At 45.4% G+C, this 13821-nt stretch overlaps 1 protein-coding gene across 3 annotated transcripts in view; it reads left to right on the plus strand.

Moving 5' to 3' along the window:
* LOC139578110 (cingulin-like protein 1) overlaps window positions 1–12946 on the plus strand; it is a 32969-nt gene extending 20023 nt beyond the window's left edge. The window contains exons 8-20 of one of the 3 annotated variants that reach the window (XM_071405325.1): window positions 304–516; window positions 1236–1343; window positions 1758–1856; window positions 1974–2078; window positions 2287–2439; window positions 2783–2953; window positions 3837–3989; window positions 7540–7629; window positions 8793–8876; window positions 9074–9198; window positions 10407–10515; window positions 11375–11538; window positions 12210–12946. In XM_071405325.1, coding sequence (XP_071261426.1) covers window positions 304–516; window positions 1236–1343; window positions 1758–1856; window positions 1974–2078; window positions 2287–2439; window positions 2783–2953; window positions 3837–3989; window positions 7540–7629; window positions 8793–8876; window positions 9074–9198; window positions 10407–10515; window positions 11375–11538; window positions 12210–12279 — 1644 coding nt within the window. In that variant the 3' untranslated portion in view covers window positions 12280–12946. Of the gene's footprint in view, window positions 1–303; window positions 517–1235; window positions 1344–1757; window positions 1857–1973; window positions 2079–2286; window positions 2440–2782; window positions 2954–3836; window positions 3990–6133; window positions 6310–7539; window positions 7630–8792; window positions 8877–9073; window positions 9199–10406; window positions 10516–11374; window positions 11539–12209 lie in introns of those variants that run through there. The other 2 variants (XM_071405326.1, XM_071405327.1) reach the window with 2 other exon arrangements.
* Window positions 12947–13821: the final 875 nt, after the last annotated feature.

Raw genomic sequence — 13821 nt, forward strand, 5'->3', positions numbered from 1 at the left:
TAACTCAGTGTCTGTGTTAGGACCTGGCCCAGCTGGATTATATCAATTAACTCAGTGTCTGTGTTAGGACCTGGTCCAGCTGGATTATATCAATTAACTCAGTGTCTGTGTTAGGACCTGGCCCAGCTGGATTATATCAATTAACTCAGTGTCTGTGTTAGGACCTGGCCCAGCTGGATTATATAAATTAACTCAGTGTCTGTGTTAGGACCTGGTCCAGCTGGATTATATAAACTAACTCAGTGTCTGTGTTAGGACCTGGCCCAGCTGGATTATATCAATTAACTCCGTGTCTGTGTCTAGGACCTGGCCCAGGTGCGGTTGGACTTCCAGGAGCTCATTCAGGTACAGGAGGAGCAGGAGGTGCTGCTACACTGGAGGGAGAGGGAGCTGACCGCCCTGAAGGGAGCGCTGAACGAGGAGGTGGAGAGTCATGACAAGGAGCTGGGCATTATGAAGGAGGTGCGCGACAAGGAGGTGCAGAAGCTCCGAGAGGAAGTTGAGGAGGTGAAAGAGGTATTGAATTGAGATAAGGGACATGTTACTGCTAGTGGAACTAGTGGTCTAAAGGACTAAAGTACTGTACTTTACTTTAGTATTTATATTTCTGCCAACTTTTACTTCACTACATTCCTAAAGAAAATAATGTACATTTTACTCCGTATATTTTACCTGACACCCCAAAAGTACTCGTTACATGTTGAATGTTTAGCAGGACAGGAAAATGGTCCAATTTACACACTTATCAAGAGAACATCCCTGGTCATCCCTACTGCCTCTGATCTGGTGGACTCACTAAACACGTGCTTCGTTTGTAAATTATGTCTGAGTGTTGGAGTGTGACCCTGGCTGTCCGTAAATTAAACAAACAAACAAGAAAATGGTGCCGTCTGGTTAGCTTAATATAAGGAATTTGAAATGATTTATACTTTTACTTTTGATACTTAAGTATATTTAAAACCCAAATACTTTTAGACTTTTACTCAAGTAGTATTTTATTGGGTGACTTTCATTTTTCTATTAAGGTATCTTTACTTTTACTTTGAAAACCACCTGAGTAGAACAGAATTGAGTGACTGAGTGTCCCAAGTGGCTATAAATATTTACATTTGTCATATTAGTTGACTTTGAGTTTCAATGTGTTGGCATGCAGAAGGTTGTGAGTTTGATCCTAGGTTTTTTCTACTAATATTCCACCCATCTCCTGTGTATACTACCTCCTCTCTCCCTGCTAGAGTAACACAGTGCTGGGCCAGGACAAGAGGGAGATGGAGGAGGAGAGAGGGGAGGCACGGGGACAGGTGATTCAGCTGATGCAGGAGAGGGAGGAACTGAGGGGACAGGTACTGCAGATGGATGTACTCCAGTACCCATAATGCTCTATAGTACAGAACCCATAATGATCCTTAAGAAATACAAATAATGAGGTACTACAATACCCATAATGCTCTATACTACAGAACCCATAATGAACAATACCCATAATGCTCTATACTACAGAACCCATAACGTACTACAATAGCCATAATGCTCTATATTACAGAACCCATAATGATGTACTACAATACCCACAATGCTCTATACTACAGAACCCAAAATGATGTACTACAATACCCATAATGCACTGTACAATATATCCAGAAAAACATATCAGTGTCCGTATTCATAAAAAATCTCAGAGCAGGAATACTGATCTAGGATCAGTTGCCTCTTGTCCATTTGACGTGATGGTGTGTCCCGTCTCCTCACTAACCAAGGTGGAGGAGCTAGAGAGCAGGGTGGAGCAGCTTAACCTCGTCATCAAGGACTCCAAAACCCTGCAGAGACAGCTGGTGAAATGCATAGAGCAACTCAAGGTGAGGTAGAGAGAGATAAAGAAAGCACTTAAAATATAGACTGAATGAATTTAGATGTTCTGTGAAAATGCATGGCCAGGTATTGAAGGTATATTTATTACAGATGTGATTCCACAGAGGGAGAAACGGCAGGTTGAGGAGACTCTAGTGGAGGTGAGGGAGAAGGAAGAGGAGATGTCCCAGGCAAACAAAGCCCTTCTCGTACGTCTGGAGAATGTACAGGTGAGTGGATACAAGGACCGTACAGGTCGTACTGTATCTCAGGTGCTGGAGTCAATGGAATATACCGTATTCAGAACTCGCTGGTAAACATCTCCTTAGCACAGAGTACGTCCAACTTCGAAAACATGTTGTTGTGGTAGTTGTTGTTGTGGTAGTTCTGCCACACAATAACACAGTACATTCTCTCTGTGTGTGTGTGTGCCCACAGAGCGAGATGACCCAGCTGAACCACCAGCACAGGGAGGTGAAGGAGAGGCTGAAGGAGGAGAGGAGAAGAACAGAGGAGTTGAAGAGGATAAAGAGTGATCTGGATGAGGAGAGGAGACTGCAGAACAGCACTGTGGAGGAACTGCAGAAGGAGGTGAGGCAGAGAGAGGGGCTAGGTCATAGGTCACTGAGAAGAACACTGTGTTTCTATGCGGAGGAGCTGAAGATTTTATCGACCTCCACTTTATTGATTGCCACCCTACAGAGCTACTGGGTTTTTAAATAGTTATAATAGTCATGCATTACCCTGGAGTTGTCACCAGTACAAATGATAGGGGTTGTATGAATTTTCTTTAAAACCTGTATCTATCATGGGGGGGAATGTTAAATGAATACCATTCAGTCTGTCTTAATCTTCCATCTCTCTCTCTGCCCTCCCCCTCTTTTTCTCTCCCCCCCTCTCCCCCCCTCTCTCTCGCCCCCCCTCCTCCCTCCAGATGAGTACTATAGTAGAGGGCTGTGAGGCGTCCACTGAGAAGCTCCAGCTCCAGGTTGATGAAGTCAGAGAGAAAAGCCACTCCGCGCTGTCTGAGCTCCAACAACAGCTGCAGGAAAAGGGAGTGGAGCTGGAGAAATCCCGACAGACCGCCAGAAAACTGCAGGAAGAGGTGTGGCACACATTTTTTCCCCCTGATGAGTCACCAATGGATGGATCATATTCTCTGATATGATCTCTGATTATACTCTGTCTCTCGCTCGCTTGCTCTCTATTCAATTCAACTTTCTCTCGGTCCCTCTCTCTTTCTCTCTCTCTCACGCTCTCTCTCGGTCTCTCTCTTTCTGTCTCTCACGCTTTAGAGATAAGGAGGTGAGGAGTGATTCTAGAGATAAATCTGTCTCTTTCTCTCGGTCTCTCTTTCTGTCTCTCACGCTCTCTCTCGGTCTCTCTTTTTCTGTCTCTCACGCTCTCTCTCGGTCTCTCTCTCAAGCTCTCTCTCTGTCTCTCTCTCTTTCTGTCTCTCACGCTTCAGAGATAAGGAGCTGAGCAGTGATTCTAGAGCTAAAAGGTTTATCAGGAGAGGAGACTGAAGTAAAGTTCAGCTGTAAACATGTTGAGATGAAGGCTATCCAAGACACTTTACCTGATGTTGATGTTCTGTGTGTGTGTGTGTGATGTTCTATGTCGTGTGTGTGTGGTGATCTATGTCGTGTGTTACATTCTGTGTGTGTTATTGTGTGTGTGTGATGTTTTATGTCATGTGTTAAGATCTGTGTGCGTGTGTGATGTGCTATGTTCTATGTCGTGTGTTATGTTATGGTGTGTGATGATCTATGTTGTGTGTGTTGTTCTATGTCCCTGCTGAACCTGTCTCTGACTGGGTTTGAACCAGAGTTGTCTACCTATGTTCTGTGTGTGTGTGTTGAATATGTTGTGTGTGTTTGTAATATAATGTGTGTGTGTGTCTGTGTTGAATATGTTGTGTGTGTTTGTAATATAATGTGTGTGTGTTCAATATGTTCTGTGTGTTATAATATGATGTGTGTGTTCAGCTGCTTCCCCTGGAGCAGGGTCTGGAGCGGGGTCGTAGAGAGTGGGAGGAGGCCCAGCAGAGAGGCAGACAGCTGGAGAGGAAGGTGGAGGAGCTGGAGGAGAGGAACGCACACGCCCACGAGGACCACGCCCGACAGGTCAAACTCATGGAGGTAATGTTACTGTGGAGGTAATGTTACTGTGGAGGTAATGTTACTGTGTGTGTGTGTGTGTGTGTGTGTGTGTGTGTGTGTGTGTGTGTGTGTGTGTGTGTGTGTGTGTGTGTGTGTGTGTGTGTGTGTGTGTGTGTGTGTGTGTGTGTGCGGGAGAGGAACACACACACCCAGGAGAACCACTCCCGACAGGTCCATCTCATGGAGGTACTGACTGACTGACTGAACTCAAAACACATCCGTGAGGCACCCATGTACTGCAGGACATACACCCCTGTACTGCAGGACACACTGTTGGACATAGACCCCTGTACTGCAGGACACACTGTTGGACATAGACCCCTGTACTGCAGGACACACTGTTGGACATAGACCCCTGTACTGCAGGACACACTGTTGGACATAGACCCCTCTTAATTTCTTTCTCTCTTCCCTTCAGATTGTGTTAGAAGCGTCCCAGTCTGTTTTTGTATGATATGTCTCCTTTGTGTTGTTTACCTGCTGCCTCTATTTATACCTGTAGACTGACATGGAGTGGAAAAGAGCAGCGCTGGCTAATTCTCGCTGAAAAATTAACTGTTAACTGATGGCAAAACATTGAGTTCACTGTTGACTCACCATTGTTTGATACTGAAAGGTCAAAGGTCCTGTTTTCACTTGTAACAGAACAACCGTCAGAGTTGATGGACCAGTCTGTACAAATATAACTCATGTCTTAATAGTTGTAAAGCTACGGGGTCCTGTTTTTAATGACGTGCAGCTTCATAAAGCCTTCATAAACACGGCATAAATGTGTTACAAATCATCTATAACTATTTGCCATGCTTTATAAAGGGTTCATAAATGTGGCTTAACGGTGTGACATAACACACTATGTCAAATATGGCATAAACGTGTGCTTTTATTAAGGGTGACATAAGCACCGCTTAATAAACCATAAATTGAGGCTTCACAAAGCATTTATAACCCTGTCATGCATCTTGGTAGAGCGTTGCAGCGCCAGGATATTGGATTCGATTCCCAGGATCACCCATACGTTAAAATGTATTCACGCATGACTGGAAGTCTCTTTTGGATAAAAGCGTCTGCTAAATTCTATATATTATATTTCACTAAAACATTTCTAGGATGGCCCAACCGCTTTCCCTCCTGGGTGCATAGTCAATATTGGACCTGACCTCAACTTCCCCCAAAATGCTTTGCTACAGGATAACTTACACAGTCACGCACAGTAAAAAACATTGGTAGGGCCTTTTAAAAATCTATAAGCCAATATGTATTCCGTATACAGTGATTCGTATTGGGGGCATTTATTTGACCATGGTACATGTTTTAAAACCCAATTTTTTTAAATTTAAAAGTCACTTAAATATGAATCATTGTTAATGTTATTTTTCATATCACGAATGGTTATTGACATTTTTCTATTATTACTTGGGGGACTCGCTCTTTATGATCTATGCATAGTCACTTTACCCCTACCTACATGTACACATGACCTCGACTAACCTGTACCGCCGCACATTGACTCGGTACCGGTACCGACTGTATATAGCCACGTTATTGTTTATTTTATTGTTACTTTTTTTCTACTTTAGTTTATTTACTAAATATTTTCTTAACTGCATTGTTGGTTACGGGCTTGTTGGTAAGCATTTCACGGTAAGGCGCACGTGACAAATAACATTTAATTTATTTAGAACATTTCCAAAATTCCGGAATTACTTTTTTTGTATTGCTGATCATGTGATGAGTTTGCAAATCAAATGCCCACTTCTGCTGCCACTGGACAGCAAAAAAAACAAGTAAGTTAACTTTTTTTATTTATGGTCATTTTAAACGAGTTTGTAGTAGTTCAGTGTTGAGTTAGATTACATACTGTAGCTACCTCCAATCGTAATTTCAAATAATTATGGTGACCTTCACAGCAATTGGTAGCTAACCAAAGTTTAGCTAGCTAGCAGGCTAAGCTAAATACAAATCCGCCTAGATTTGTAAATGAAAGAGGAATATAATAATACGAATTGAATCGAGTTTCCCATCTCCCCATTTAGAGTTTCTGGCGCAGCACAGACCTTATGCAGATGGTGTGACAAAGACATTTCCTAACAGACCTGCTAACTTTCTTTGTTGTTACTTTTAAGGTTGGAACCAACTCTTCCTCTAGCTGGAAGAGCTGCAAGAATCATTGGTACACCAGCTCAGGGACAAGCTACACTATTCAGCCCTGTGTAATGTTCAATGTAATTACATTGCTGGATTTCATGTACTTGTATTGTTTATTTAAAATGTACAAATAAAAGCAAATGTATCATTTAAACATGTCTATAATGTTTCTTTGTTTTAGTTGTTTGAGGTGAGGTGAGCTGGAGGGGAGAGATGAGCTGGAGGGGAGAGGGGAGAGGTGAGCTGGAGGGGAGAGGGGAGAGGTGAGTTGGAGGGGAGAGGGGAGAGGTGAGCTGGAGGGGAGAGGGGAGAGGTGAGCTGGAGGGGAGAGGGGAGAGGTGAGCTGGAGGGGAGAGGGGAGAGGTGAGCTGGAGGGGAGAGGGGAGAGGTGAGCTGGAGGGGAGAGGGGAGAGGTGAGCTGGAGGGGAGAGGGGAGAGGTGAGCTGGAGGGGAGAGGGGAGAGGTGAGCTGGAGGGGAGAGGGGAGAGGTGAGCTGGAGGGGAGAGGTGAGCTGGAGGGGAGAGGTGAGCTGGAGGGGAGGAGAGGTGAGCTGGAGGGGAGGAGAGGTGAGCTGGAGGGGAGGAGAGGTGAGCTGGAGGGGAGGAGAGGTGAGCTGGAGAGGTGAGCTGGAGGGGAGGAGAGGTGAGCTGGAGGGGAGGAGAGGTGAGCTGGAGGGGAGGAGAGGTGAGCTGGAGGGGAGGGGAGGGGAGGTGAGCTAGAGGCGAGAGGGGTGAGCTGGAGGGGAGCTGAGAGGTGGGGGGAGAGCTGGAGAGGTGAGCTGGAGGGGGGAGAGCTGGAGAGGTGAGCTGGAGGGGGGAGAGCTGGAGAGGGGTGAGCTGAGGGGGAGAGGGGGTGAGGAAACCTAACCCTAACTAATGAATGACAAATTTGATGTGTTAGTCCACCAGACCATTTGGGCCGGAAGTGTCTGGGAACGAGATTAGGTGTAATGTGACTAACATGACATCACTTTAGAGCGTATGACATCACTTTAGAGCGTATGACATCACTTTAGATCGTATGACATCACTTTAGAGCGTATGCCATCCTTCAGCACAACATGCTACCCTTTATAAAGCACACGTTTATAGCATATTCGACATAGTGGGTTATAAACTTATGTCACATTTGACATTGGTGATTATGTCACACAGTTACGCCACAAATAATGAACTCTTTATAAAGCATGAAGTACGGTTATAGATGCTTTGTAACACATTTATGTAGTGCTTATGAAGCCTTTATAAGCCGAAAGTCATTTAAATGCAGGACCGAGATGGTCCTAATACATAAAGGCACCTACACAAGGACTTCATAACACATTCATAACCCTTAAATAACACATCCATAAGCACTACATAAGTATTGCATGTCTCTTTCCCAGGGTGAGGTGAGCCATCTGGAATGTGATCTGAGTGAGGAGAGGAACAGTGCAGATCTCCTGATGGACAGAGTGGACCATGGGAAACAACAGGCCAGTACACACACAGGGCCCTCCTCCACCAATGGCAGACAGCCAAGCATACAATGTAGCCTGGGTCATAGAATCATGCTAGATGACTCAGACTTTACATTAACACATTTAGGTCTGAACGCTCACGTTTCCTGCTCTGCCTTTAGTTGCTGGCTAAGGAAGTTTTTTCCCAGTTTTGTTCTCAAGTTTACACTATGTTTGTGAAATGCTGACACAACTGTGTGTGTGCTTGTTGGTGAAGTAGGCCATGGGAGCAGATCGGTTCAGACTAATTGACACAACTCTGTTTTGGTTTCCCTGAAAAGACAAAGAAGAGCTAACTATTCTGAGCAATGATGTCACCTATTATTTATTCTCCCTTTACTGGCGAGTTGGAGAGAGCGGTCTCTCACTGGCAGTAGAGGAGACAGTGTTTGGGTCCTGTCTCACTGGCAGAGGAGACAGTGTTTGGGTCCTGTCTGACTGGCAGTAGAGGAGACAGTGTTTGGGTCCTGTCTGACTGGCAGTAGAGGAGACAGTGTTTGGGTCCTGTCTCACTGGCAGTAGAGGAGACGGTGTTTGGGTCCTGTCTGACTGGCAGTAGAGGAGACAGGACCCAAACACTGTCTCACTGGCAGTAGAAGAGACAGTGTTTGGATCCTGTCTGACTGGCAGTAGTGGAGACAGTGTTTGGGTCCTGTCTGACTGGCAGTAGTGGAGACAGTGTTTGGGTCCTGTCTGACTGGCAGTAGAGGAGACAGTGTTTGGGTCCTGTCTGACTGGCAGTAGAGGATACAGTGTTTGGGTCCTCCTGTCTGACTGGCAGTAGAGGATACAGCCTTTGGGTCCTGTCTGACTGGCAGTAGAGGATACAGCCTTTGGGTCCTGTCTGACTGGCAGTAGAGGATACAGCCTTTGGGTCCTGGAGATGAAAGTAAATGCATTATTCCCTTTGGTTTTGGTGAAAGAACCATTACTGACAGCATCACTGTTTTGAAGATGGCCGTAGATTGTCTTTTTTACATGACGTCTTCTTCTGACGAGGGAGATTCTGACAGCGTCACTGTTTTTAATAACTGTCCATCAATGGACTGGGAGTGTCCCTTTCTCATGTGAAAGGTGTATTCATCAGTGTGTGTGTGTGTGTGTAGTGAATGTCTGTACATGGTTTTCTCTGCTGACAGATGGAGCTGATAAGAGTTGAGCTGCTGCAGGAGAGTGCAGTCAAACAGGACCTGGAGTGTGACAAGATCACTCTGGAGAGACAGGTACTGGACTTTCTCAATTTCTCCTCCTCACCCATCTCTCTTCACATGTAGTCCTCTCCATTGGTGGTTGAAGTTGCTGTATGTCACCCCCCTGGATCATTGGTGCTTAAACCTGCTTGTATATGGTACCCCCTGAATCATTCCCCATGCTTCCTGTCTCTTTTATATGTGCTCACCCTTTTGTTGTTCTCCTCCAGAATAAGGAGCTGAAGAGCAGGGTGTCTCATCTAGAGGGCTCCCAGAGGTCCAACCAGGATGTTGTGGTCTCCAGACTGGAGGGAAGGGTCCAGGAGCTGGAGGGGAGGCTGGCGGGAGAGGAGAGGTGAGATGGATGGGTGAGGTAGAGGGGAGGCTGGCAGGAGAGGAGAGGTGAAATGGAGGGGAGAGGTGAGCAGGAGGGGAGGCTAGAGGGGAGAGGTGGAAAGGTGAGCTGGACGGGAGAGGTGGAAAGGTGAGCTGGACGGGAGAGATGGAAAGGTGAGCTGGACCGGAGAGGTGGAAAGGTGAGCTGGAGGGGAGGCTGGATGGGTGAGGTAGAGGGGTGAGGTAGAGGGGTGAGGTAGAGGGGTGAGGTAGAGGGGAGGCGGGAGGGTGAGGTAGAGGGGAGGCGAGAGGGGTGAGGTAGAGGTGGTGAGGTAGAGGGGTGAGTTAGAGGGGAGGCTGGATGGGTGAGGTAGAGGGGTGAGGTAGAGGGGTGAGGTAGAGGGGTGAGGTAGAGGGGAGGCGGGAGGGTGAGGTAGAGGGGAGGCGAGAGGGGTGAGGTAGAGGTGGTGAGGTAGAGGGGTGAGGTGCGCTGGAGGGGAGAGAAGAGATGAGCTGGAGGAGAGTCTGCCAGGAGAGTGGAGGTAGACGGGAGGCTGGAGGGAGAGGTGAGGTGAAGATGCCGCAAGGAGAGGGGAGGCTGGCGAGGATGCGAGTAGAGGGGAGCTGGAGGGTAGAGGAGAGTCTGCCAGGAGAGTGGAGGTGGACGGGAGGCTGGAGGGAGAGGTGAGGTGAGGTGAAGATGCTGCAAGGAGAGGGGAGGCTGGTGTAGAGGAGAGCTGGAGGGTAGAGGAGAGCTGAGAGGTGAGGTAGAAGGGAGGAGGAGGTAGAGGGGAGGCTGGAGGGAGAGGAGAGCTGAGAGGTGAGGTGGAAGGGAGGGGGAGGTAGAGGGGAGGCTGGAGGGAGAGGAGAGCTGAGAGGTGAGATGTGAAAATAGTTGGTAGTGTGCTCAACCCTGGACTATTATGCTGGCAGTTAGATTCTTCCCTTGGTTTATAATGCTGAGGTTTAAATACATCACCGTCACTACAGCAATGACAAGGCATCTACGGTACAAGGATTGAATGTTTAAATGGTGTTGAGGGCTATGATTGAGTGTAACAGGTTTGAATGTTTAAATGGTGTTGAGGGCTATGATTGAGTGTCTAACAGGGTTGAATGTTTAGATTGTGTTGAGGGCTATGATTGAGTGTCTAACAGGTTTGAATATTTAGATGGTGTTGAGGGCTATGATGGAGTTTCTAACAGGGTTTCATATTTTCTTCTCAGAGACAACATCAACCTGCAACAAGCCAACAGGAAACTAGAGCGAAAAGTCAAGGAGATGACGATACAGGTGGACGATGAGCACATGTCTATACAGAACCAGAAAGACCAGGTAACATGGAACACTTAGTCAAAATAATGACTTTAGCACTTTATTTGAACAGTAGGTCGTAAGTGTTGTAATACAGTCATAATCCTGACATTACAAATGTCTCTGAATGTCAAGTGGCAAATTCAGATAAAGTGTTACAGGAAGACAAAATAATTCACATTCATTGTGGACTTTGCATTGGCCAATTCATAAAGATCCTACCTAACGTACACCTCTTATAGCTGACCCAGAATCTGAAGTACTAGACAAGTACTAATGAAGCCAACGTGAAATGGCTAGCTAGTAACGTTCAATCGGTGACTTTACCCGCTCTTGAGACCTTGAATTAGTTGTTTCGCCTTGATTCACAAGGACCGCAGCTTTTGTGGAATGATGGGTAATAATGCTTCGTGGGTGTGATCAGAAGGTCCCTGGTTTGAGCCCAGGTTGGGGCAAGGAGAGGGACGGTAGCAACACTGTTACACTACAATGGACATACAGACAAACTTTAAAAACAACATCTATGAATTATAAAAAAACGATGTAGTCTAACTTCCTCTTCGTCAAGGGGCTAAAGACATAAGTTCTAATAAAGCCATTACAGACACAACAATGGACATATAAATTTACAACAACACATGATCAATAAATTATAACAACCAGGGATGGAATATAAGGATTTTGGGCACTGGCCAGCCTGGCTAGTAGACTGTGATTTCTACTTGCCTGGATGATATTCAGGTTCAAAATTTGGGCTATGCGTTGTTCTGAAAGACATAATTTTACTGGGCTAGTTTTGTACTTTTTCACTAGTCTGGTCTAAAAAAATATATACTAGCCCCGAGCCAGCTTTATTTCCATCCCCTCTCTCCTCTCCTAGCTGAACCAGAGGCTGAAGACTGCGAAGAGACAGATGGATGGGGCTGAGCAGGAGATAGAGCTACTGGAGAACTCGAAGAGGAAGTTACAGAGAGATCTGGATGAGCGGATGGAGACCAATGAGCAGGTCCTCAGCCAGCTCAACACCCTACGCTCAGAGATGAGGTGAGGTTGAATGTAACAATGTGTGGGTATCTATCTTTCCAGCATGTTCTCATAGACTAGATGTAAGATAGTAAACGTAAATCCGACACACTCAAATTAGTATGTTATGGTTACATAAGACAGAAGGTTACTTAAGACAAAATTGATTTGGTCGGGTTGGATGGGTGGGCGTATCACGCGAACATCTAGCAACACAGCGTTCGAATGTAATCAGGGACAACTTTAGCATTATAGCTAATTAGCAACGTTTCTACTACTTTTTAGCTACTTTGCAACTACTTAGCATGTTAAGTGTAAGGGTTAGGGGAAGGCTTAGCTAACTCCTAAACTTAACCCTGACCTTAACCCCTAGCCTAGCTAATGTTAGCATTAGCACTAGCTACCTAGCTAATGTTAGCCACAACAAATTAGAATTTGTAACATATCATATGAAATGGATTATGGACATCCACCAATGAATACATACCATACAAAACGTAACATACGTATAACATACATAACTAAATGGAGTGTCTCGTAAATTAAATGGAGTGTCTCGTAAATTACGAACAGAATAATACGAAATAGTCTTGAGACCAGGTTGTTCTTTCATTTCACTTCAGTTTTTGTACCCTGCACCTGCACTGTTGTCGTTTTTTTACAAGGCTTCTCCTGCTCTTTTCCTTGTTCAGGCGCAAGCAACAGAAATCAGCACCGCTCCTGATGATCCTTAAGGGTGTGGATGACATCAACACTGACTGACTTTTAGTACTCCTTGGTGACATGTTGTCATGCACTGACTACAGCGTGGTGGGGAAAAATACAAGCAGTCAAGTCGCATATATCCTGATTCTCACAACGGGTCGGTAAATCACTGAGGACATGGGAATGAAAAGCACTACAGAAGTTTCTCATTAACGATATTTCACCTGTACAACTCAACTGTGGGCTCAACTGGTGATTTCATAACCCTTTGCTCTAGACTGACCTCTAGTGGTTATTCTAAAACTACAGAGTTCCATGCAGTTCCAGAAGAAAGATTGCTAATAAAAAAGATATGTTTTTTGTTTTTTTGCTTTTCACCAGGGGCACAACTTTCACTGGGGACGGGGGTACATGCCCCCCCCCCCCCACATTCTGAAATTACATTTTTGTCCCCCGCAGTTTTATCATTGGAATGTGATACAAAACGGGCAACTGTGTGCTTTAGGACCATGCAGACGCCTCCGAGCAGTCGGGGCAGGCTGTTTGGAGTGTTGATCTGACTGAAAAATATATATATATAAAAATTGCCCCCCCCACTTCTAAAACCAAAGTTGGGCCCCTGCTTTTCACTATCATAAAGCAGTCAATAAACGTTATTGTGTGCTCCATAATTTTGTATTTGCATGATGTATTTAACCTATGAATAAATTACGGTTATTTATTACTAAGTTGTGTAAAATGAAGATTTGAAGGAAGGCTGCGTATCTGCAAAGTTCAAAGGTACATCTCAGAATTTCTTACACAGTGTGGGACTCGCGCGCACACACACCCTCCCCCATTTCACACCTTACACGGAACCCAAACCGGCTGCGAGCGTGCGCCATCGTACATACATTTATTTTGTCCCCCTACACCAAACGCGATCATGACACGCAGGTTAAAATATCAAAACAAACTCTGAACCAATGACATTAATTTGGGGACAGGTCGAAAAGCATTAAACATGTATGGCAATTTAGCTCATCAGCTTGCACTTGCCAGCTAATTTGTCCTATTTAGCTAGCTTGCTGTTGCTAGCTAATCTGTCCTGGGATATAAACATTAGGTTGTTATTTTACATAAAATGCACAAGGTCCTCTACTCCGACAATTAAGCCACACACAAAAACAGTCAACCGAATCGTTTCTAGTCATGTCTCCTCCTTCCAGGCTTCTTCATTGTTTAACTTATATGGTGATTGGCATCTAAACTTTCATAGTATTACCACGACAATCACCCACGTCTTTCAATCACCCACGTGTGTATAACCAATTAGGAGATTAGGAGAACCCTCTGCACACATCAACAACTGCCTCCCATGAAGCATCGTTACCTATCGCTCCACAAACGCCGCGGCCCTTGCAGAGCAAGGGAAAAAACTACTTCAAGGTCTCAGAGCGAGCGACGTCACCGATTGAAACGCTATTAGCGCGCACCACGCTAACTAGCCATTTCACACCGGTTACACATGCAGCGGATTTGGAAGTTTGCAAAGGGAAAGCTAAAGATGGAGTGTAACTGGTTAATTCTACTACAAAACCATGAACCAAGTAAGTTACA

The sequence above is a fragment of the Salvelinus alpinus genome, chromosome 6, assembly GCF_045679555.1.
Source record: "Salvelinus alpinus chromosome 6, SLU_Salpinus.1, whole genome shotgun sequence".
Lineage (NCBI taxonomy): Eukaryota > Metazoa > Chordata > Actinopteri > Salmoniformes > Salmonidae > Salvelinus > Salvelinus alpinus.